We start from the raw sequence: 24,115 nt of genomic DNA, 5'->3' as shown, positions 1-24,115 counted from the left end.
GGATGTACATTCCCCTGGGGATTGCCTAACCTTCTGTCGCCGGCCCTGCAACTCCAAGGATGGCCGATAGATGGCGGAAAAGGAGCACCAGGGGTGAACACTGTGTCCATTCCTCCCCAGGCCCAGGGGTATCTTCCTGCCTTTGTTTAGCAGGCCGTGTTCCACAAGGGAGGTTTGAAAGACACGGTCCCCCATTCCAAAACCGCATTTTCATTTTTATGATGCTGAGAGTTGTTTTTTTAAACAGCAAGACTCATGTTTCTCTTCCCTTCCTTGCAAACAAACTCAGAGTCTGAGCAGACAGGGAAGATATGGTCACCCTAGCACCCCACCCTACTGGCCCCCACCGACCCCCACTGCCCTGGCTCAAAGAGTCTCTGGGCTTTACGGCTGGAAGTTCCTCTCTAGAAGTAGAACTCCTCCAAACCCATCCAGGAAACTGAGACCAGAGAGTCTTGAAAGCCATGATGTATGAGGCAGGGGACGTCAAAGTGGCTCAGAGTGGAGCCCACACAGGCCCCTCCAGCCCATGCTTGTTCTGGCTCAGTCTTCCTCTTCCTCACGTAGTCAGTGGCCGACCCAGGCGGACAGAGCCAAGGTGCTCCTACCCTGCCTGGCTAAACTGTGCGACATTCGAAATGGCACAGGCTGGCTCTGAATTCTGGCTCTGTCACCTCTAGGCGGGTGACCCTGGGAAAGGAACTTACCTCTCTGAGTCTTGAGTACATACCTGTAAATTAAGCCTACTAATACCCTCTTCACAGCGGCATTCTGAGAACTGGGTGAGAGACTGTGTATTCCCTCTGCCCTTTTCCTATCTCCATTGCTTCTGTTCAGACTATGATCGCTATCTCAGAATGAGCCTCTTGGCCTCTGGTCTCATCTCTGAGCACTCAGCTCCTTCTCCATATTGCAGTCTGGCTGGTCTCCTAAAACTCAAATCTGTCAGTAACTCTCTTGTTTAAAGCCCCCCAGTGGCCTCCTAGTGTATTCAGGCTGAAGTCCAATCTTTCCCTTTGCATGGAAAGCCTTTCAGGCTCTGACTCCTATTACCTCTTATCACAACCACGCACAGTCCCAGGTCTCACAGGTTGGTTCTGCTCACTGACTTGCCGGCTGGGACCCTTCACCGGCCCCTGTCTGGTTAATGCTGCGTCTCTGCCGGAAACGGCCTCCTGCCCCTTGTCTGCATGGTGAATACCTGCCTGTCTTGAACACTCAATACGACCTCTGTAGGTAGAACTGACTTCTCCCCACTAGGGCCCGCACCACCCTGTTTGTAGGGGTTCATGGATTATAGTTGGAAAACCTGCTAAAACTACCAGTTGTGTGTGTGTGTGTGTGTGTGTGTGTGTCCATATGCATAGGTGTGTTTTTCTGGGAAAAGGGTCCCTAGCTTACGACAGGAGCTCTCAAAGGAATGACTCAATCACCCAAAAGGTTATTATTTTTCTTGGGGTGCTGGTCATTGAGCTAGACACTTACCCTGGGTGTATTTTTCTGTCTGCATATTATGTGTCAATAAAAAGTTTGAGAAAAGTTGAGAAGTAGCAGAGTAGGCCAGACTTCTCTCATTAACATCCCTATTTTGTTGCATGTTATTGACATGGCTTTCTCTTTTTTTTCTTTTTATGGACTATCTCTCTCTTTTTTTTTTCCTTTCCCTTTCTTCCACCTCCCCCCGCCCCCATTCCAGTTCAAGCACGCGCTCCAACCACCTAAGCCACCAGGCCGGCCCTTTTTTTCTTGACCACAAGCCCCTGAAGGGCAGGGACTGTGCCATCCTTCCATCCTCCAGGCCCAACGCAGAACCCCCTTGCCCCACCAGGACTTACTACAGACCAAGGCCACAGCCATCCGCAGCAGCTTGAATTGGCACTTCATGCCTGACCAGTTCTAGGAAAAAAGGAGAGAATTCCATTAGTTCCAGATCAGATCACTCCTCTGCACAGGGATCTGGCTTAAGAAAACCTGACATTTAAAAAAATAATCTTCATTAAATCCTGAATGAGGGGGTTGTGGCTTAGTCGCAGGTCAACCAGCAAGGCTTTGGGACTTTAGGCCATGGTTAGTTTATTACTGTCAAAAAGCTCTTGAGCTGCACGCACAGAGGAGGAGAATCTAGATCTAGGGAGATGAGAGTCCCTGTCTTCTCTACACACAGACAACACCTGAGAGTTGAATTAATGGCTGGGTCCCATGCTTGCAAAGGGATGCAGGACAGCAAACCAAGAAAAGTCAAAGCAGAACCATCAGGATGATTAAAAACAAACAAACAAACAAACAAACTCTAAAGCCTGCATATGAGGAATGAATGAAGAGAAGACGCAAGGGTCAAGTTCACTGCTGTCAGGTATCAAGTGAATCAACACACAGATAAGGTACATTCAGTGTAACTTGCAAACAGAAGACTCAATGGATGAAAATTTCAGAGAGAGATTTTTTCCCCCCTTAGCTCAACAGAAGTTTCCATTTCTAATAAGCAGAGCTGCCTAAAGATGGAATGATCCATCTTGGGGGAGGGTGCGTTTCCCATCACTGAGGGGTTCAAACAGGGCTTTGCATCACTTGGAGGGAATGCTCTAGAATCCAGCATTGGAAAGGGGGTGGGCCAGATGGCCTTCAAACAAATCCCTCTTTCCCCTGAGACTCTCTGAACACTGTGAACCTCCAAAGCAGATGAACAGAGTACAATTATTCACCTCACAAAGGGGTTTTTCATTTTACAAAAGACTTCGCCATGGGGTTCCTTTGAGGGGCACTCCTGCAGTGCATTCAAAGCACTTCTCCATTTGCACCAATGCACGGGCACACACAGAAACGAGCCCGGACTCTCCCTGGAACACACCAGCCCCAGAGAAGGAGGCAAGCTGGGTACAGGCAGGGGCTTCCACTCCCTCCCACCATCCATTTTCCCTTTGCTGCCTGGCCCAGGCCCAACTGGGGGGGGCACGTCTCACACCCCTTTGACATTGGGGGACATGTGTTGAACTTTACAGAGTCCCTGTGTACTGGCACATACAATAATGTCTGTGGAAGCGTCAGTGGCGCAAGCAAGGAAAGCTGCCAAAAAGGGGGAGAAATCCTGCAGTATTGGGCTTATTGCCCATCGCTTGCCTTTCCCCCATTATTCCTCACTGACCCGAAAGCCCTTCTCCACAAAAGGCGAGATGGGCGCCACACGGCACCTCTTTAGATGAGGACATCTAATCTTTGCTCCCTGACATGCTCTGTGCTAAGAAGCAGATGGCAGGACAACATTGTCACCCGCTGGTATCTGCCCCCAGAGAAGTCTCGCCAGGAGACAGGGAACAAAACAGGAGTTGGTGCCCTCCACTGGATCTGGCAACCCAGTCCAAGCCAGCGCCGTTACCCGATGGTGGGCAGCCCTTCAGCTCCTCTCCCGGCCGACACCCTAGAGTCGGTGGGTCCTTGGGGGTCATCTGATGGACCATCTCCTCCCAAAGGGGACACCCTCTGCCAAGCCACTGACACAATGGCTCTTCAGTTCCTGCAACAGGGAGCTCATCACCTCCTGGGGCAACCCTGTGAAGGGGCTCTAATCACTGCCAAGTTCTTCCTATTATCCTACCAGACTTTGCCTCCCTGTGATGTCCACCCAGGGTTCCCTTAGAAGTGACACTCATGTTCATAGCAGTATTACTCACAAGAGCCCCAAAGAAGAAGCAACCCAAATTTCCCTTGACAGATAAAATGAGACAGAAACTGTGGTATATACATACAATGGAATATTATTCAGTCTTAAAAAGGAAGGACATTCTAATACATACTATAAACTTCAATGAACATTAAAGACATGCTAAGTGATATAAGCCAGTCACAAAAGGACAAATACTGTATGATACCACTTCTGTGAGGTCCCTAGAGTAGTCAAATTCATAGAAACACAAAGTAGCATGGTGGTTGCCAGGGGCTGCAGGGAGGGAGGAATGGAGAATTAGTGTTTCAGGGGTACAGAGCTTCAGTTTTGCAAGATGAAAAGAGAGTTATGTGACTGGGTGGTGGTAATGGTTACACAATGGTGCGAATGCACTTAGCACTACTGAATTGTATCCTTACAATGGTTAAGATGATAAATTATGTTAATTTACCACAACTAAAAATAAAAGTGATACCAAACACTTCTAACATCCCTTTTCCTCATAAAAACCCTGAATATCTTACCTGATGTCTCTTTCACTGAGTTCTGAGCGATACTATTGGGCAAAGAAAGTCAGATTGTACTGGCTACTCTCTCTGTCAGCTGGGTCCATGCCCCCTCTTGCCCCAGTCTGGGACCTTAGAAAGCATCATCCCTATTTTTAGACCATTGGTGGGGTGGCTCAGAACTGCTTTTTCTCCAATGTCCTCATTTGTAAATTTGAGATAACCAAGATGCCTATCTCAGTTACTACCTCACCAGGTTTTTGTGAAAGTCAAATGAATTAATACGTATAAAGCACAAGAACACTGTCTGGCACATGGTAAACATCATATAAATGTCTGATATTAGTATCTAGATCTGAGGCAAAAACAGTGATTTTGCCCTGCACAGCGGCTTTAAGACTTCTGAGTCTCAGTGACCTTGGATGGAGCTGGGGACCTCCAGTTTTGCCACCGTGCTTCCCAGTCCAGCCTGGTTTATAATACCTGCCCGGACCCTGAAGGCACTAGAGTTTGCCAAGCTGATCCAGTCACATTCTCTGTCCTGCACTTTAAGAAAGAAGAAACTGAGGGTCCAAGCAAGCTAGTCCAAGGTCACAGTGAGTTAATGGCAAGATTGACAGGATTCCCAGTGAGGGCTCTGTCTGCCCACACTTTTGGGATAGGGTCATGTTCAGTCTGTCTGTGCTCTGTCCCTTCTGGATGCCCCAGCTGCCCCCCAAAGCTGAGCAAATATCAATAAATGACCAGTCTCCCAAGCAGCTGAGGGGTTAAACTAGAAAGTCACCCCTTCCCACCAGCTGCCTCATTTTCCCAACCCATTATTCCCTCCAATAAAATGAGTGCAGTTAAACAACAGGAAAGAAGAAAAAAATCTCACACACAGCCAGCACTGCTGCTGCTATAAATGTTGAAAAGCCTGCAGGCCCCTGGGGAATACAAACCTTTTGCAGGACCTTTAATTTCATTCTCTCCCAGAGCCTCATCGAGTGAGACGGTAACTCACCCGGGGCCAACAAGGCTGTAACCAGTTCCCTAGGCACGTTGCTCACCCAGCCAGTGAAGAGCTCAGAGTCTGAAACCCAGGCAGGGAGCTTGCTCTCCAACACAGATTCCATAGCCAGGGTAGAAGCAGTTTCTTGTTAAATGACTTTAAGAAAACCCAACACAGGAAACGGGAAAGCAAGACACAGATAAATTAGGGACTGATTATTTGTCCTACAAAAGGGTTTTTACTTAATAAAGCGAACCTTATAACAGGAATCTTTTGTGTCTTTAAAAGACACTTTTTCCTTGTGCTTTGACAATATGGCTCAATTTATGAAAATTCAGATCTCAAACATTTTTGGGAAAACACTTGTCAGATGGAGCAAAGTGTGAGTAAATATCTTGTATATTTAAAAATGGAAATCAGGCCCAGGGGTCCCAGCAAACGACAATGAATAAATCATTCAGTGATGTGTATCTTTATATTTCCAGTGTTCAAAATAAGAAGTCTTGGTTGGTTGTAGGCCTCTTTTGCCCTCCAGATCTTTTGTTGAAATAGTTTCTGAATTTACTCCCTTGATGTAAACTGCAAGCTTTTCGAAACGCATAGTGTTTTTATGAAAAATAAGACACACATTGATTTAAGCAAAATCTCTCATTTAAACAGATAGTCCTGAGAACACGAGTATCAAACATTTTTCTATTATGTAGTAGCTGGAGCAAAAAGGACACATTTTTTGGTTATTCTCTGTACAGAGATAAGGCAGGATGTATAAAGATAAAATACACACACACACACACACACACACACACACACACACACACAGGACCTCCTAGCTCTATAGTGATTTGCCACACAGAAAATATTTCCACATCCACTTTTTTTCATGTGTTTCTCACAACTATTTTGTGAAGAAGAAATTATAGATGAGAGAACTGAGGCCCTAGGATAAGGAACTCACAGCTGTTAAAATGGTGATGCTAGGGGGTGGCTGGATGGCTCAGTTGGTTAGAGCGTGAGCTCCCAACAACAAGGTTGCCGGTTCAATTCCTGCATGGGATGGTGGGCTGTGCCCCCTGCAACTAAAGATTGAAAACGGCGAATGGACTTGGAGCTGAGCTGCACCCTCCACAACTAGATTGAAGGACAATGACTTGGAGCTGATGGGCCCTGGAGAAACACACTGTCAGGCCTCTCGAGCCTTGCCTTTGCTCGGGGCCTGCTCCCAACCCTTTGGAGTGTACTTTTTCTTTTAATAATGATCCCTTGAGCCATTCTTTACTGCTCAGATCTGCTCCTGTTTCTTTGGAGTGTACTGTCTTTTCTAATAAACTACTCTTTCACCACTTAAAAGAAACACACTGTCCCCCAATATTCCCCAATAAAATTTATTAAAAAAACAAACAAAAAATGGTGACACTAGTACTCAAACCCAGATTTTCATGATTGTCAAGAGTTTTTTTTTTTAATCTTTTTCCCCCCTTCTTCCGCCTCCCCCCTCCCCCTCCCCCCCACTCCGGTTCAAGCTGTAGTTTCTCACTCTAGTTGTGTAGGACACAGCTCCCTGGCCCATGCTGGTATTACGAGCCTTGTGCTGAGGCAGTCGGTTGCTGGTCATTGGTCTTGTCGTTGGTCGGCCACTCACAGCAGCTCTTGCCAGCTGCGGGCCGCTACTGGCAACCCATGTCTCATGGCAGCACACAGTAGCCCACACCGACCTCCGGCTGCTCACAGGAGCCCAGTTCCAGGGAAAGCTGTTGTTCACAATCCTAGCTGTAGAGGGCGCAGCTCACTGGCTCATGTGGGAATCGAACTGGCGACCTCACGGCATTCCAACCACCTGAGCCACCTGGCCAGCCCGACTATCAAGATTTTCATGACTGTCAAGTGCTTGCTTTTTTTCCTTTTTGTACTAACAAGGTGTTTTATTGTGTATACATATAGAGACCAATCTTCATTTCAGAATTAAAATCAATAGTATATCTATTAGGTTGAACCACATGAAATTGCCAATGTTTAAATAAATGTTTCTTACCCACACAAATGACAATTTCATAGGGTTTGACCCAAGGTATCTCTGAATTGCTGGGCACGGAGCTAATTTGGGTAAAAGGTGACCTCTTGATGAAAGGAAACTAATGTGTTTTGTTTTTTTAAATGAGAAAATGAGTTGGTGTTTTTCTCACTGTCCAATAAGCACCACACGGCTTTCTAGGAAAAGGCTACCATATGTCAAGCTCTGGGGACTGCAAAGCTCCCAGTTGGCCAGGGAAAGCTGTGTCCTTCTGGAAGGGCAATGGGCTCTCAGATGGGGCTGCTCATCTCCTCGGCCACAGACATGGGCCGTTTGCCAGAGAGAAGTGTAAACTGGAACAAAACCATTCTCACATCTCCCTCCTCCACACCATGCCCCACGCTACAGTTCTTGGGGTGGCCTGCCCTCACCATGGGAACTCCTGGGGCATCAGGGCTGTTTCCCCTGTGGTGGGGAAGGAGGGGGAAACAGGGCATCTTTATGAACTCCTGTTTGTTACTTCTTTCCCATGTTCTCCTGGTTGTGCGTGTTCATTCCCTCACATACAAACACATCTTGTGGGGAAAAGGAGGGTGGGTGGTTATCATTTCCCTCCCCTATAGAAAGGAATGGGGGCAGGGGGAGGGGAGAGTGGAGTAGCTGGAACTCGGAGGAAGAGCTGTGTCTGGGGAAAGCGGTGGCACTAATACAGAATGACCCATTTAAGAGGGCCATGTGAGGCAGCCCTGCTCCCTGGTTCTCAGCAGACCGAGCCATGTGTGTGTAAACACACGGGCACAAACACACACTCAGACTTGCGCATTCACACAGGTTTTCCCATACCTGCTGTAGTTCTCCAAGCGCTCACTGGAAGTTGCCAAAATTCAGGCAGATATAAAGTGTAGTCAGTGTCTGTCTCTTTCCCCCTCTTTCTTCCTTTCTTTCCTCTCTCCCTCTCATGCTCTCTCTCTCAACATACAAAGGGGACTTTGGCGAAGAAAAAGGGATGGTGTTGAGGAGCAGGGCCGGTGAGAGTGGCAATAACAAAAACGAAATGGGAGAATTTAGGAACTCCAAAAAACTGTTGCCACTGAGTATTCACGCTCCTGCCACATGGTGAAGACAGTGATGGAGGAGGGAGGTGAGTACCAGAGGACCCCAAAGAGAAGCCAGGCCTTTTCTGAATATTGTTCATTCATTCCTTCCTTCATCTACCAAAATTTCGTGGGCACCATCTACCATGTGCCCAGCCTTATGCCAGGCACTAGGGAAACAGATGAGTAAGACCTGGGCCCTGACTGAAGGCTCCCAGGCCAGCAGGGGTATTAGCCAGAGTTAGCCAAGCACTGCCAGAGACTCCTCCTTCAGGCTCCAAACCTCAGCCTGCTTCCAAAACAAGGAAGCAGTCTCCCCTCACCTCCTTTGAGACTGACTATCAGATTGATTCCTATTTCTTGCCTTGAAGACCCTGTCTCTATGTGGCACCCACCCGGGCCTCTCCTGCAAGAATCAGGAAATTAAGTGAACACTTATACTGAGTGATTACTTTCACTTTCTCTCATTTATCACGTATCATCCTATTTCACAGACGTGTAAACTGAGGCACAAAGCAGTTAAGTCACTCGCCCAAGGTCACTTTTTAGGAAGTGAGTGGCTGGGGTTCACTCATAACCCACACTCGTAACCATTAAACACTATGGCCTTTCAGAAAAAGGCAAAGAAGGGTGTGAGAAACGGAACAGCGGTACCACACCACTGTGACAGGCTGGTACGGAGAAACAACACTTGAACGGTTTTCAGGAGATGTGGATTCAAGTCCCGATTTTGCCACAAACTTGACTGTGACTTTGGACAAATCACGCAACCTCTCAGAGCCTTCTTTCCAATTTGAGAATTTTGATGCGATGATCTTTAAGGTCCCTTGACTTTGAACAATCTATGACAAACCACGATTACAATGATGATGTATGCTAGTGGTCATGAATTTTAACACTTTTAAAGCCACTGAGTAAGAAAGGGGTGGAATAGGGACATGGGCCAATTCACAGGAAAAGCCATGCCTGGAGAAAACACGAATCCTATATACAGGGGCCCCATTTGCAATGGGCCTACAGAGGGTGAGGCGTGCCTGTGACCTGGCTACCAGCCAGGTCTGCCTGGACTGGAGCGTGAACGAGGATCCAAAACCCAACCCAGATGATTAACCCCCGGGACCCAGTGATGGCAGAGGGCAGGCCAAGAAAGGCATTCTGGGGCAGGAGGTACTCACCATCACGATGTTGGCCAGATGAGCAGAGACAAGCGCATATACCCCTCCAGAGGAGCCCACAACTGGCGCAGTCATGTCAGCCACAGATACCGCCAAGGATCCTGGGACAGACAGACAGAGAATTCAAGAATGCTGGAGGCAGTTCCCCACCCCAGCCCTAGGCCCTCAGATGCTGCCGCCTCAGGGATAAGACCCCAGAGCAAAAGTCTCTTCCTTGATCCCATGTTGCCTTGGAGCCTCCTAGAGGATTAATTTATGGCTCAAAGAACCATTTGATTCAAACTTCTTTTACAGATGGGGAACAAAGACTCAGTGGAGGAAAGACTCAGTGAGCATCTGCCTCTCAAGCCAACCTCTGCCTCCCAATGTGCTGTCTCAGGGTTCTGGAGCGGTAACAAAAACTGTTGCAGAAACAGCTACCACTTCTGGGACACTGGCCAAGCATTTCACATCCATTCTCCCCTTGAACACTCAAGACCGCCCTTTCAGAAAGGTGCTAGTAGCATTATTGCAGACATGAAGAGACTGAGCCCAGAGTCACCTGATGGAGACGGCTGGACCCCGGATGTGAGTCCAGGTCTGCTTGACACAAAGCCTGTGCTCTTGGCCTGAACAGCAGCGACTCCCCACACTGGTACCGAGGTCAACCTCCACCCTCTACCGTCACTCTCTTTGCTCAACAGCATCTAGAAACCTGCTTAGATCATCTCCAAAACCTTCCTCCAGCTGAGTGAAGTCACAAAGGGCCAACAGGCTCTCCCGAGCAAAGGGGGCTTCTTTGGAGGAAAAGTGTCCTTGCAAAGTCCCCAGGAAGAGAGAGAGATGATGATGTCATACCCTCTGGGGGAAAGAAGGGTATAGACTCTTGGTCTGGGGGGGATGACAAACTTTTTGTCCTGGGAGGAAAGCTGCGCAGAGAGGAGATGGGAAATGTATTGTTCCGGTCTCATTTAAGTGTGATCAATGCTTTGGCTTCCAGGGAAGGACATGGGAGACTAAAAATAACTGGGAGGTAGAGCCCATGGGCTCAGAGGATGAGAAATGGCTGGCCTGGGTGAGTGTGCAGAAATCACCACTGGAAAATGCCTGCAGGCTCATGAGCCAATTAGCTGCTGCCTGGATTGAGAGGAGGGATAGGCAGAAGGCCAAATTCTGCAGGTTCTATAGGGGTGGAGGGTCTCCTACTAAGGAGATGGCTGGGCCCAGGAACCAGAGCACCCGACACCCTGGGTATGGAGAGGCCCTGTAACATCAGCCGCCTTCTCCCCACATACCTGCCACACCTCTCTCCTCACTCCTCAGCTCTGGGATCCTTCAAGGAAGAGATCCCCACCACAGATTCTTGGTCTCAAGGGGGATGTAATTTCCCAGGAAAGAACAAACTATCAACTGAGAACTCCCAAGTCCTTCTGCCCTCCCAGGGCAACTATAAATCTTTCTTCTCCCCTTTCAGGCCTTCCCTCCGGCTTTAATTAGGTATTGATCTATTGTCAGATAACCTTTTTTTTTTCTTCTTTCTTTTTTTATTTTTTTACTGCCGAGCCACGGGGTCAACCATATATAACGGGAGAAAAAAACAAAAAAATCCCAGGGTGGCAAACAGACAGGCAGCGGGATCTGCATGACAAAGGGTTCCCACGCTCTCCCGGTGGGCTGGCTGCCCAAGCCCCTTTGCTCCTCATTAATTACCGTTGGGACAGAGGAACCCCAGCCTCCCTGGGCTGGCCTCTTTCCTCAGCACAAGTCCCCACAAACGAGCCCAGATTCTGCCCCTCGGCCTCCCCAGAGTGATCCACCAGAGGCAGAGGCATCAGAGATGCCCCCCGGGTCCAGCATCCACACACTGACCTTTCCCTCACCCTACCGGTGGATTGGAGTCCTAACCCCAGTGCAAGGGGTCAGCCTGGGATTGTGGCAGGAGCATGGAATGGGAGTGTGGCTGCCTAGTTGTGTGACCTTGGGTACAGCCCCTGAATTCTTTGGGCTTCAGTTTTCACATCTGTGAAATGAGGAGGTCTAAGGCTGTCCAACTTCTGAGCAGTGAAACCCTCTTTTGAAAGGAAACCTTACCCAGACCCTACCCCATGGAGCAGAGCACACACAGAGAGGCCCTCTGGCTGAATGGGGGTGGGGCCTGGGGAGCACCGTTTGCCACCCACTGGAGGGCACCTCCAGGGTAATCTGAGCCTTGGCCTCAGGGCTGGGTCTGAGGCTCAGACCCTGGTTCTAGCACCTTGAAGGTAACAATCTGGATCCACCTGCCCTCCCTCTGTGGCATGAAGACTTTCCTCAAGTGACTGCAGATTGGCCCTGCCCTAGAGGGTCTAGGAGAGATCAAATACAAACACAGCATGTGTGCCTATCAGTATAGCAATAAAGGCCACCCCAGGGCAGCAAGCTTGGGCGAGCAGGATTTCTAATAAGCTCTCCGAACCTAATGGATGACAGTTCAGCAAGGCCAGTATGGATTCCACGGAGGCCACAGGGGGAGACAGAATGGCAAGTGACACACCACACCTCTGCACAGCAGCACACCACAGGAGTCACTCGAGTCAGGGCTACAAATTGTTCCCCCCAAATTCTGGGCCCATGGCAGCGTGTGGATAAATTGGTGACTTTGCTGGGGCCAGCCCAGTGGCTCAGGCGGTTAGACCTCCATGCTCCTAACTCCGAAGGCTGCCGGTTCAATTCCCACATGGGGCAGCGGGCTCTCAACCACAAGGTTGCCGGTTCGACTCCCACAAGGGATGGTGGGCAGCGCCCCCTGCAACTAGAGACGGCAACTGGACCTGGAGCTGAGCTGTGCCCTCCACAACTAAGACTGAAAGGACAACAACTTGAAGCTGAACCAGCACCCTCAACAACTAAGATTGAAAGGACAACAACTTGACTTGGAAAAAAGTCCTGGAAGTACACACTGTTCCCCAATAAAGTCCTGTTCCCCTTCCCCAATAAAAAATCTTAAAAAAAAAAAAAAAAAATTTGCTGACTTTGCCATAAAGCACAGCTATGATCATTTTACCCTGGAAAATTTAAAGCAGGTGTTCTCTAACATCTCTCTTGGTCATCAAATCAAAATCAAAATCAAAATCAGCAGAACAATGTAACTATTTCTGTATTCTTTTATTTACAAATATTTGTTGCTTAACATGTGCTAAACTCTGTGTTAGGCTCTGGGGATACACACCTGCCTTGTTTATAATCTATAATAAAAGCTTGGTGGGGCAGCCATATAATTGTTAGCCAGAAGTAAAATGCACATTGGCCTCAAGCACTGGTTAGAAGCACAGGGCGGAGGAAGTATTTCCTAGCTGAGCAAATTGAACAAGCCATTTCACTGCTCTGAACTGCCTGTAAAATGGGGGTACCAGTACCCACCTCATAAGATGGTTGGGATGAATACAGCAGATAACACACAGGAACCCTTTATCACATGCCCTAAGTACCCGACATGCTCAGCAGAGGTCACCTGTCATCGTTACAAAATGTGATGGCCTTGGATTTGGAATATTGTCATTGGGCAGCAATTAAAGAGCAGGGCCGCATGTTTATTAAGACCTCCCTTGGTTTCTGACAGTCTGCACACAGGAAAAGGCCTGCCCTTTTGTTCTCGTAACATGGCAGTGGTTTAGAGCACAACCTTTGAGGTCAGACAGCCTGGGTTTGAGCCCAGCTCCACTTCCGACTGTGTCTTCTTAGGCAAGTCACTTGGGCTCTCTAAGCCTCGGTTTCTGTATCGACAACAGGTGGAGTAATGGCACCTGCCTCACAGGGTTGGTGTGAGGGTGAAATACAGCCTGCACAGGACAGGCCCTTGGTAACGACTGGCTATCCAGTCAGGGTCTGGCTGTCTGTGAACAGGCCCCCATTCTGAGCTGAGAGGGAGGAAGGGGTGCAGGGAGATCAGGCAACTCAATCCTGGAGATAACGAACGTGATGTGTTGTGACCAGATATGTTGTGACCGGAGTACCCTCTGGTCTGAATCAATGCCTGAGACAGAAGAGGGCACGTCATTTGCTTTGTGATACAGCCCCTCACCCTCGTGTGGAGCTGGCAAGCCCCACTTCTGTCTGGGCACCATCCCGCTCTGCACTGGTACCACGGGGAAGTGATGCCTGCACTGTGTCCCTGCTGTGTGTCATCTGGATCGGACGAGGCCTGCGTCACTTGGAATCTTCTTTCTGTCGTCTGGGTTACTGGCACTGCCATCTAATTGACTGCTAACTGCAAGTGTTCCGCGTGTCTCTCCTGTTCCTTCCATTTACCATCTGGGTCTCCGGGATCCAGGTGGGGAGAATGGGGCTCTAAATCTCCCGGTGTCAAGACCCAGGGCTGTGTGGGTGGCTGAGGAAGTCTGACACTCAGAGATGCTCCTTAGACTTTTGCTCAAGGACGTGGAAGGTGCTGGATTCTGGGAGAAGCCGGTGTGGGTGCTATCAGAGGGGGCCAAGTTTTTTTAACTTCAGCACAGAGAGGAACAGAGGAAGCCGGAGCTGCACCAATCTCCCAGGTGGAGGGTTCACAAACTAGCAGAGCAGCCTCGCCTGGATGGGGTGGGACCCTTCCTCTTGATTCTTGAAGCCACTCAGTGACTCCCAGGGTCCCTGCCTGCCCAGTGTTTACAAGGCTGACGCTGCCCCACTCTCCTGATGACAACTTTAATGCCACTCAGAAAGGATTAAGATCTTATTTAAACATACACACAAAGCTCCCTTGGGCACAGCTGTCAAGGTTAAGAGCTGAGGTGGCAAACCTCGTTACAAAAAAAAAAAAAAAATCCAGCCATAAAGTTGGAAGCATCACGAGGGACATCCCTGTGTTCAGGAGCCCGGCTGATGCAGACTTTTGCTGCAGAAATCTGCTCTGCTCTCCCCAGCTCACCCCAACCCACTTCACCTCCCACTGGGGAGGGAAAGGGGAAAGTCACGCTGCCACTGTCCTCAAGGCCATGATCACCTGCCATGTGAGCCGAGTCAGCCCGGGGACCCAGAGTCCTCTAGATGGCACAAATGCTGCCTCTTAGGCCAGATTCTCTCCTGTCAGCAGTGGGCCAATGAAGGGGACAGCGGCCAGCCTGGCAGAGGTCAGATCTCCCTTTGGGTAGAAGTGTTGGCCTGGCCAGGGATGTACCTGGCTTTGCCCACACTTGGATGTCGCTACAGGGATCTTACTGTGCCCCTGCACAGTTCACATAACGCTGTTACGCCATTTGTCACCTCAGATCTTATTAGTTCCCCCTTAAAGCTTAATGAGGCCCAGAGAGGTTAAGGAATTTCCCCAAGCTCACACAGCTCCAACACGGTGGTGTAAGACTGAAAGTCTGCTCAGTCTTCCTGTTCTAAACCGTATGCTCTCCTCCCCTCTGTCATCACATGTCTGCCTCTCTGGGTGGCTGTTCCCTTTCTAGCCTCCCAGGGGAGATAGGGAGATTTGACTGGAGGACAACCATAGTAGTCAGGAGCCCTGGTGACGAAGGTCCTGGGTCTCCTGGAAGCCTGGGGCTTGCCCGACCCCACGGGCATTTCCAACCTCTTTGGGGAGGTTTCTCCTGAGGACACGGGGCCCACCTGCCTACCTGCCACAACACCGGCCACGTAGACCAGCCCAATGCGGGTTGCTCCGTGCACCATCTCCAAGGGTACCCCCACCAGGAGCTGCAGCACCACGTTGAGTCCCAGGTGTTCTATCCTGTACAGAGAGACCACACTCCATTCATTCATTCATTCATTCATTCATTCATTCATTCATTCATTCAACAAACACTGCATGCTAAGATGCTGGAGATCCAGTAGTGAATGAGACCCTATCCCTGCCTTTGAGAAGATCTTGGGGGGGGGGGTGCAAAGGGGGAGGCAGGAATTACAATACAGACAGATCATCTTGGAAAGAGTGTTCCTTCCACACCTTCCCTGCCACCTGAGACAGGAACACAAGTGCAGGGCCTGGGTCGTACCTGGAAGTGTCTGCACCTGCCACAGGGAGAGGGGCTAACCCTGGTCGAGATCCAGCAACTCCATAGGTTGACACATGAAAAGCCAAAGATCAGAGATGGGTAATGACTAGCTTAGAGTCACACAGCTGCTTAGTGGCCAGGCTGGCACCACACACAGCCTGGGTCGGATGTGCAGAACCTGCTCCATTCACCAGGCCACCAGGGCGCTCGGGCTGGCTACTGTGTTTGTAAGAGCTACTGAGATGGAAAGAGAAAGTAACTGTTTTCAAAACAAGTGCAAGCACTAGCGCTACCTCTTAGAACTTAATCATTCAAAGTTATCACTTAAAATCTCACAGGAGAGGCTTCTCCCTTCTGGTAAGAAGGAAACTGTTCTACCCCCAAACTCTCAGGGTTGGGTATTCCTACCCTGTGAATGCCTTCCTTTTTACCCTATCATATACCTGCAACCAGATCTCATTGCTAGATGGTGTCTAGCCGAGTGCAAATGTTACGAGAAACGGTCGTAACATTACTATTATTATATCAATGTGTGCTTTCTAGTTTACAAAGCACTTTACCATCCATTATCTCATATAAACTGAGCCTACAGCATCTGGACAGCTCTCTGGGGATGCTTAAGTTATAGGGTAACAGCAGGTACCAAGGGGTCTGGATGCTGGCCTCGTCTGCAGAACCCGGCCTGGAGGCCAACTGCTCTGCTACGGGCAGTGCACATGGGCACGTGTTTACCTAGGAGGGTACCTGTGAGCTAGCTCAGGTCTCAGATGAGGCTCTGTCCCAAATTCTCACCATGCCGGGAATCTTCTAGCACTCCCTGACTGTGCCAGCATCTAGATTAGTTGTGCCAGGATTCTAGATTAGAAATGTCAGAAGAATTCATTGAAAAGGAACTGGGTGGTAGCATCAGACTCCGAGTCAGAGAGACCTCCGAAATTTCTGGTCCTGTCTCCTTGGTTTACAGCCTCGAACCTGATGCTAGAAGAGAAGAGGCCGGGTAAGGGGAACCCAGAGCTCCTGCCTCCCAACCTGAGCTCCTTCTTCTTTGCCACAGTGACTTCTGAATTCACCAACCAGCCCAGCGTGTGTGCCTGAGTAACAGGTCCCCCTGCTGGGCTGTCCCTAGGTGCTGGCCAGCTGTCCCTGTGTCCTGTCTACAGCAGCCAAGAACCCCGCCCTCAAAATCACAGGCCTGGAGAATCTTCCCAGGGCTCTGCCTGGCAGGCATCCATTAGAAGCAATGGCCGGAGAAAGGCCCAAGGCTACCCCAGCTCAGAGCATCTGTGCTCTGTCCACTCCTGGAGGCAAAAAAATGGACAAGGAGCTTCTGTCCATTCTCCTCCTCACCTGAAGGGATCAGAGGAGGCGAGAGGGCAGTCGTGCCAACATAGCAGGTAGTCCCAACCCTTGGGCAGCCTGGGCAGGGAATCCCCCTGGATCCTGTTGTCTCCAGCTCTTGGCTTGTGAAAAGAATGATACTCGACATACCTCCCTCCCTCTGCTCCTTGGCCCTGTGAGAGCAAAGCCTGGGACACAAAAGGTGAGGTGAACAGCCTGTGCCAACAGTGCCCTCTGGCTCAGAGTGGAGACATCCATCGGCCACCATCAAAATGTCTCCTCACCCCACAGTCACCGCCAGCAGATGCAGCCAATTAGGGGTTGGTGTTCGTGCTGCTTTAGAAGCTGAGTAGGCAGTGAGACTCACGGCCGGGCTCCCTCTTGGCCACTGTGGGCCTTTCTGCCAAGGAAGGAAAATGATGGTGCCACGGGGGCCACAGGGATCCTCTTCCCTTTTCTATCTCCAGGGACAGGCATCCCCCAAGGGCTTTTCCCAGACTAACGGTGAGTAAACTCACTTCTCTCTCTGGAGAGGCTGTGAAAGACACCATAGAGGTCTGGTGTCTAGGGACTCTGCTTTCCCCACTCAGCACTTCTCCTGCGTAAAAATGGTCTCCAGCCAAGACAGTGCTTTTTAAGGGATTTGGACCTGGATGGTCACCTAGCCTTATCATGTGGTAAGAACTGATTGCACTCCAGCCCTAAAAAGGACCACATGGCTCTGTGAACAGAAGCTGTAAGTATTGCCAGAATTCCTCAAGAAGACTCACCATAGATGGAGAGCACCTTGGGAGGAAGGCAGTTTCAATAGCTCTGTCCTTTATTTCACTTAAGGGGGCACTCACACACACACACACACACACACACACACACACACACAGTTTATGCACAATGAATTTAGTAGCTGACCACATTTCCCTCTTTGCTTTGGCCACTGGGAATCTCAGAACAAATTTATAACCCACTGCTAGCAAGTACATGGACTTACATGCTGTGTATGTTTATGCTGATCTCACCACGGAATTTTATCATTTTTCCTTCCTCTATTTTCCCCTTTAGAGCGCTCACTAATTAACTCTTATATTTTGGTATTAGATGAGTTTCAAGGAGCTACCTCAAATCTTGTGTCCAGGTAGCTCAAATAAACTAAAAAATACATGCCAATCCAGGCTATCTGGGCCACTTATTTTCCCACAGGGACTCTTGATAGAGCAAAAGAAGATAGGTACTCACCCTGCATGCATGAAGATATACGTCAAGTAACGCCAAGCCTGTGCTCGGAGCTGGGGGTGGTAAACCAGTGAGTTCTTCAGGTATCGTGGGTGGGTTACCTGAAGCACAAATTGATCCAACGACACTCCATTGTAGAGGAAAAAGGCAACCTGGATGAGCGCACAGAACAAGGATGACCTGTTACTAAGTGCACAGCTGCCCAGGAAGCCCTCTTGTGCTAACATGCAGAATCCCTGCTGGAAGTTGTCATCCTTCCTTCTCAGAGAATGAGGGACATCCCTATGGTCAGCGCCCAGCCTAGCTTTTAACGATCTCTTACCCCACTTCTGTTCAAATATTTTGTGTTAGGTGTTCACCCAAAATGGTCACGTGCGTCTCTGCCCACACTTCCCCGGTGCTGAGCCGGAAAGGTTTGGAGGAGTTTCAAATTTGATTCCAGTAATAATTCACTCACCCATTTGGGGGATGAGGCGATTCCACATAAGTTGATTTTCCTTTCATTGTGGTAAAATGCATATAACATAAAACTTAGCATCTCAATCAGTTTTAAGTGTACAGCTCAGTGGCGTTAAGTACATTCACAATGTTGGACAACCTGCATCCACCCCCAGAAGTCTTTTCATCTTGCAAAACTGAAACTCCGTACTCATGAAACATGAGTTTCCCATTCTCCTTTCTCCCAGTCCCTGGCGACCACCATTCGCTATGAATTTGGGTTCTTTAGGTGCCTCATATGAGTGGACTCATATAGTGTTTATCTTTTGGTGACTGGTTTATTTTAGTTAGCATGATGTCATCAAGGTTCATCCATATTATAGCGCGTGTCAGAATCTCCTTCCTTTTAAAGGATGAATAATATTCCATGGTATGTATGAATCACATATCGCTTATCCACGCATCCACTGATGGACACTTGGGTTGCTTCCACGTTAGCTCCTGTGAATAATGCTGTTATGAACATGGGTGTACAAATATCTCACTGAGTCCATGCTTTTGATTCTTTTAGGTATATATGCAGAAGTGGAATTGCCAGATCAAATGGTAATTCTATTTAATTTTCTGAGGAACTGCCATACTGTTTCCCGTAATGGCTGTACCATTTTACATTCCCTCCAACAATGTACAGTGGTCCCAATTTCTCTGCATCTTCACCAACACTCCATATAAGCAGATTTTGCAGATAACTGAAGCATACTTCTTTAAGCCCTAAAAGAGTATTTAACTTTGTGTGTTTTTTCTGGAACACTACCTAAAATGCATCATTCATGTCTCTGTGTTCTTACTTAGTATATATGCACAGTATTTTTCTTTTCATTTTATTGGGGAATATTGGGGAACAGTGTGTTGCTCCAAGTCATTGTCCTTCAATCTAGTTGTGGAGGGTGCAGCTCAGCTCCAAGTCCAGTTACCGTTTTCAATCTTTAGTTGCAGGGGGCACAGCCCACCATCCCATGCGGGGACTTGAACAGGCAACCTTGTCGTTGAGAGCTCGTGCTCTAACCAACTGAGCCATCCGGCCGCCCCCTGCACAGTCTTTTAAGGACGCCTCAGGTGCTGATCTGGGCTATAAGAGTGATGTCTTCTCCAGCAATTGATGGGGTTTTCATTCCTATACTAAATGGCCCCAAATTCTTGTGTTTCTTTAAGACTCAAGTCTGCTTTTAAATTTTGTGTTGTCCTCTCCCAGACTGCCAGGTTGTGAGCAGGTTGTTAACCAGGTACTATAACCAGATTCTTCTTATTGCTGGCTACTAGTGGGTCACTTCTAATAGCTTCCTTCCATGTCCCTTCTATTTTCCCTCTGTTATGGAATCAGAAAGCCAGGTTACTAGAACTGTATGTAAAACAAAAACTTTGGGCTTTAGAACAGGACTTTGAAAGAGTTGCGTCAGCATTTTCTTCTAGATTGGTGCTTTGAATTCATATAGGTGAGGTTTCCGGAAATCTAAAACCAATCTGGCTCCTCTGGATGACCTTAGACAAATTATTTGAATTCTCTGGTTCTTGATTTCCTCATCTGGAAATGGCGGTATGAATGCCTACACTTCCAGGGTGGTCATGAGATTTAAAAGAGAGAAAATACACGAAGACCCGCTGTGTGCCCAGCATGCACTCTGTGAATGCAGCTATAATTAGTGTCGAGTTAAGACCTCCTGGGCTGAGCCTGGAATGGCTTAGGCCCCCCCACCCCCAGCAGCTGGACTCCCCTGGCCTCTCTGGAGAGCCATTCTGTCCACCTAACAGGATGCAGGTGGCCTGGCAACATTACCGCTTCCAAGGCAGCTCGTTATTATTGTTCCTCAAATCGAAGTTAATAAATAGACCAACACAGTAAGCATTTGGAGACCGAGTCCAAGAATATCTCAGAAAAATTGCAACTTTAACGTATATTGGATGCAGCCATAACAACAAACAGAGGAGCTCTGGCCCGCAGACCAGCTATTCTGACTTAGGAAACAAGAAGAAGAATGCCATGAAACTTAACGATCCTGCCATTTGATTAGGAACTTTACAAGAACACATGTAGGGGTGGTAATTAGGCCCATGGCTCTGGAAGAGAAACGGTAGAGATGATAAAATGCCAAAGGGAAGCTGAGCTTCTATTCAGGAGCTGAGATTGGTGGTGGTGGTGGTGATGGTGGTGGTGGTGATGGTCGTGGTGGTGGTGGTGGTGATGGTAGTGGTGATGGTGGTGGTGATGGTGGTGGTGATGGTGGTGGTGGTGATGGTGGTGGTGATGGTGGTGGTGATGGTGAGGGTGGTGGTGGTGATGGTGAGGGTGGTGGTGATGGTGAGGGTGGTGGTGGTGATGGTGAGGGTGGTGGTGGTGGTGATGGTGAGGGTGGTGGTGATGGTGGTGATGGTGGTGGTGGTGGTGATGGTGGTGGTGGTGGTGGTGGTGATGGTGGTGGTGGTGGTGGTGGTGATGGTGTGGCACAGGTTCTTGGGCTGAACATCCCAAAGAATTGAGTTCCTTACACAGGGACAGATTCTGAAAGGGGTCCCTTTGGATTCTGTTGCATAAGCAGACTTTTAGAACAATAGGTCTGGATGATTCCCTAAGGGGAGAATGTCCTTTCCAAAGGTGTTAAGCCCACATTGACCTGTTCTTGAACGTTCCCTCCCATATATATTTTCGTGATGCTTTTGTGTTCCATGAGCACTACCAGCCATTCTCTCGCTCAAGAAGGAAGCCTATGGCAGAAGGAGGGCAGGCCTGGTTATTCCTGCTTCACCGGTGGAGGATGGAGTCTCAAGGGAGTGAATGACAGGTCCACGTTACTCACTTGGGGAGGAACTAAAATAAACGGATTTTAATGAGTTCGCCTGGCTAAATCCCCCAAACCAATGAACTTATTACATTGTGTTTGTTGCTGCTGTTTTGGCGGTGGTGGTTATATGGGGATTTTGCTGCAGTGAATATTGCTTAAAGTAATACGCTTTGAAATATTAATCTTTGAAGTAATAATCTTTCTGGTCCAGGGGTTATAACACTGTATGCCCTGTAACGGGGCCTGACTTGCAATGGCAACTGCTATTAGCTCCTCCACCATTGCCTTTGGGGGGAGACAACGCTGCCCTTTCCCACATGACCCCAGATATGCTCCTGGCCCCACCCTCACCACACTCCGCCAAGGCAGAACAGCCCCTTCCCCACCCTTGTCCTTGCCTCCAGCAGTGTGACAGTGATCATGAACCAAGGTGGGGGGCAGCAGGTGTAACTGTCATAGTACCACTTCCGGTCAATCTCCCGGGGCAAGGTCTCATAGGCCACATGGCGGATCAGCCGCTGCGAGAGGTTCAGCCCTTTCTCCTCCAGCAGGGCCTTGCTGCACAGCCTGCGGTTCCCCTGCAGGATGGCTTGGCGGAAGCTGTTAGACCGCTTGTTGCTCATCTGCACAGGAAACAGGGTGGGGGGCGGGGTCAGAACTGGCGTCTCGGGGAAGCCCCGACCCATTTCCCAGCCAGTGCAATACTTAGACCAACCAGCCTAATCCCATCTTTCCCTTTGTTCTACTGCAGTTCACGAGAAGCAATATGCATTGAGCTCTTCCGTGTCAGGGCTTGTTCTAAACACTTGACATGTAGGTTCATTTGATACAACTAGTCTACCTGTTACACAGGGCTATGACTATCCCCCTTCTACTACATGAGGAAACAGCACAGAGACTTTTAAGAACCCATCAAGTTCAGGCCCGTTAAGGCTCCTGAGCCTATGTTCACATTCAGTTTACCTTCCTTCCTTCCACCCACCACAATTTCCTGAGCAACTACTAAGTGTCAGGCCAGACACAGGGGATACAGTGGTGGTCCAGACAGATAAGTAACCAGTAGTTCGGAGTGAAGGCTGCTGTAACACACATAAGAGGGAGCCATACTGGGTCCCAAGGTAGTCAGGGAGGGCTGCCGGGAGGAATGGGTATCTGAGTGGGAGCTGAAAGGTGAGTAGGAGTTAGCGTCCTCATAAACACTGGCTTGGGAAGAGAGGGGCGGCCATTGGCGAGTTTGTACAGAGGTCCACAGAACCAGAACTCAAAGCTGTGCCTGTGGATGGTTACCACACCTGAGTACCTCCAAGGGACGTGTAACACTTGGTGAGCCCAGGGACTGGTCGTAGAGCCCTGCGTGAGGACTGAGCCTCACCCATCCTCAGTAGAGCCCTGGCTGCCTCATCCAGCAGATAGCCTGGCTCCACACACCAAAGGCAGCCTTGCTGACTTGCAGCCTCCCAAGGCCTCCGTCACCTCCTACCTGCCCTCCACGACCACATTCTAGACACTTACGATGGGGAGATGTCCTAGAGACATAGTCCTCCCAACCCCAGAGTCCACAGTGCTGCCTGGGTGGCTGTTCCATGGAAGCCAGGGTGGGGATGATCACATATTCCTGGGACTGTGGGCCCCGCAGTGGTTATTAGGCTAAACCTGAAGGCAGGAGTCCGGAGAGGGCTGCCCAGGTGAAGCAAGCCAGACCGCGGCACAGGGGTGTGAAGCCCTGTCAGGGGAAGGTAGCGGGGAGGCTCTGCGTTCAGACCAGGCCTATGGAGCCTCCCTCTGCAGTGCCCTTGCCCCCTCCTGGGCTCTGCTGTCTCTCACCTTTCAAGTCTGGCTTAAAGCTCCAGCAGGCCTTTCTGGATGAACCCCTTCCAAAGAGTCCCTATTCTCATCCCCTCCATGCTTCCAAAGCTTGGGTCTGGTTCTTCTTAGAGCCTCAGGAGTTCTGTACATGCAGGCAGGGCTTGGGGCTGCATGCACACTGCAAGCCCCAGACAGGATCACGTCGTGAAGTTATTTTGTCGCCACCCTATCCTCCTCTCTCCCAATCCTCGAGTGTGCATGTGCATACAAACACACCCATGGCAGCGCCCTGAAGACCGTGGTGGGGATGGACTCAGCACGAGCACACACACACTCACCATTCGCCAGCACCTTGATGAGCCTAGAACTGTGCTCGCGCCGTAGTAACCACGGTCTCAGGCCTCACGGAGCTTACAATTGCACAGGACTATCCTCACATTATAAAGATGGGGACCAGAGCTTGGAGAGGGTAAGTAGTTTTCTCAAGGACCCAAGGTTAGCAAATCAGCATCAGGATTCAAGTCCAGAGCAGCCTGACTCTGGAGGTCACGTAATTGGCACTTTTGTGCCAATTAGAGAAGGGAGCCTCTTCTTTCAGGTGGCTGAGCCCATTCCAGGCCTTGGCGAACAAAGCCCATGCCAGCTTTAGTCCCCAGTCATCCCTCTGCCAGGCATCCTTGTACAGTGCACAACGTGCACACCCACACATGACAGCCCTGGCCACTTAGCTGTAATGACATGTAGTCTGTGCTATAAGAGAAACTTGGCAAAGTACTGTGAGGGCGGGTTCTGGATGAGGTTGGTTTTATCCTGGGTTGGGGTGGGGAAGGGCTTACAAAGGATGCAGAGTTTACCTGGTGGAAAATCATTAGAGACAACAAAGGCTTTCAAATACTTCATCTTGCTTAATCCATGCAATGGCCCTGAAGAGGGTATCCGTTGGCTTCTTTTTACAAATGGGAAAACCCAGGCTCAGAGGATCTTTACCAGTGAGTGGCAAAGACAAAGCTAGGAGCAGGACCCAGGTCCATCTGACTCTAGGCCCTGAGCTCTCTGCCCCTCACCCAGAGCTTCCTG

The 24,115-nt window shown here is 49.4% G+C and overlaps 1 protein-coding gene across 4 annotated transcripts in view; it reads right to left on the bottom strand.

Moving 5' to 3' along the window:
* Positions 1-24,115, bottom strand: part of RHBDL3 (rhomboid like 3) — a 47,231-nt gene that overhangs the window by 5,064 nt on the left and 18,052 nt on the right. For all 4 annotated transcript variants that reach the window (XM_019750723.3, XM_074319996.2, XM_074319997.2 and 1 more), the window contains 5 exons: positions 21,631-21,855; positions 17,961-18,109; positions 15,012-15,124; positions 9,436-9,536; positions 1,836-1,896 (listed from right to left, as the gene is read on the bottom strand). In XM_019750723.3, the coding sequence (XP_019606282.1) occupies positions 1,836-1,896; positions 9,436-9,536; positions 15,012-15,124; positions 17,961-18,109; positions 21,631-21,855 (649 nt within the window). The remainder of the gene's footprint in view (positions 1-1,835; positions 1,897-9,435; positions 9,537-15,011; positions 15,125-17,960; positions 18,110-21,630; positions 21,856-24,115) is intronic.

The sequence above is a fragment of the Rhinolophus sinicus genome, chromosome 12 (genome assembly GCF_057876585.1).
Source record: "Rhinolophus sinicus isolate RSI-liver-muscle chromosome 12, RSI-T2T, whole genome shotgun sequence".
In the NCBI taxonomy this organism is placed as follows: domain Eukaryota; kingdom Metazoa; phylum Chordata; class Mammalia; order Chiroptera; family Rhinolophidae; genus Rhinolophus; species Rhinolophus sinicus.
Note: the sequence above shows the minus strand (reverse complement) of the source record. Positions and strands in the feature narration are given on the sequence as shown.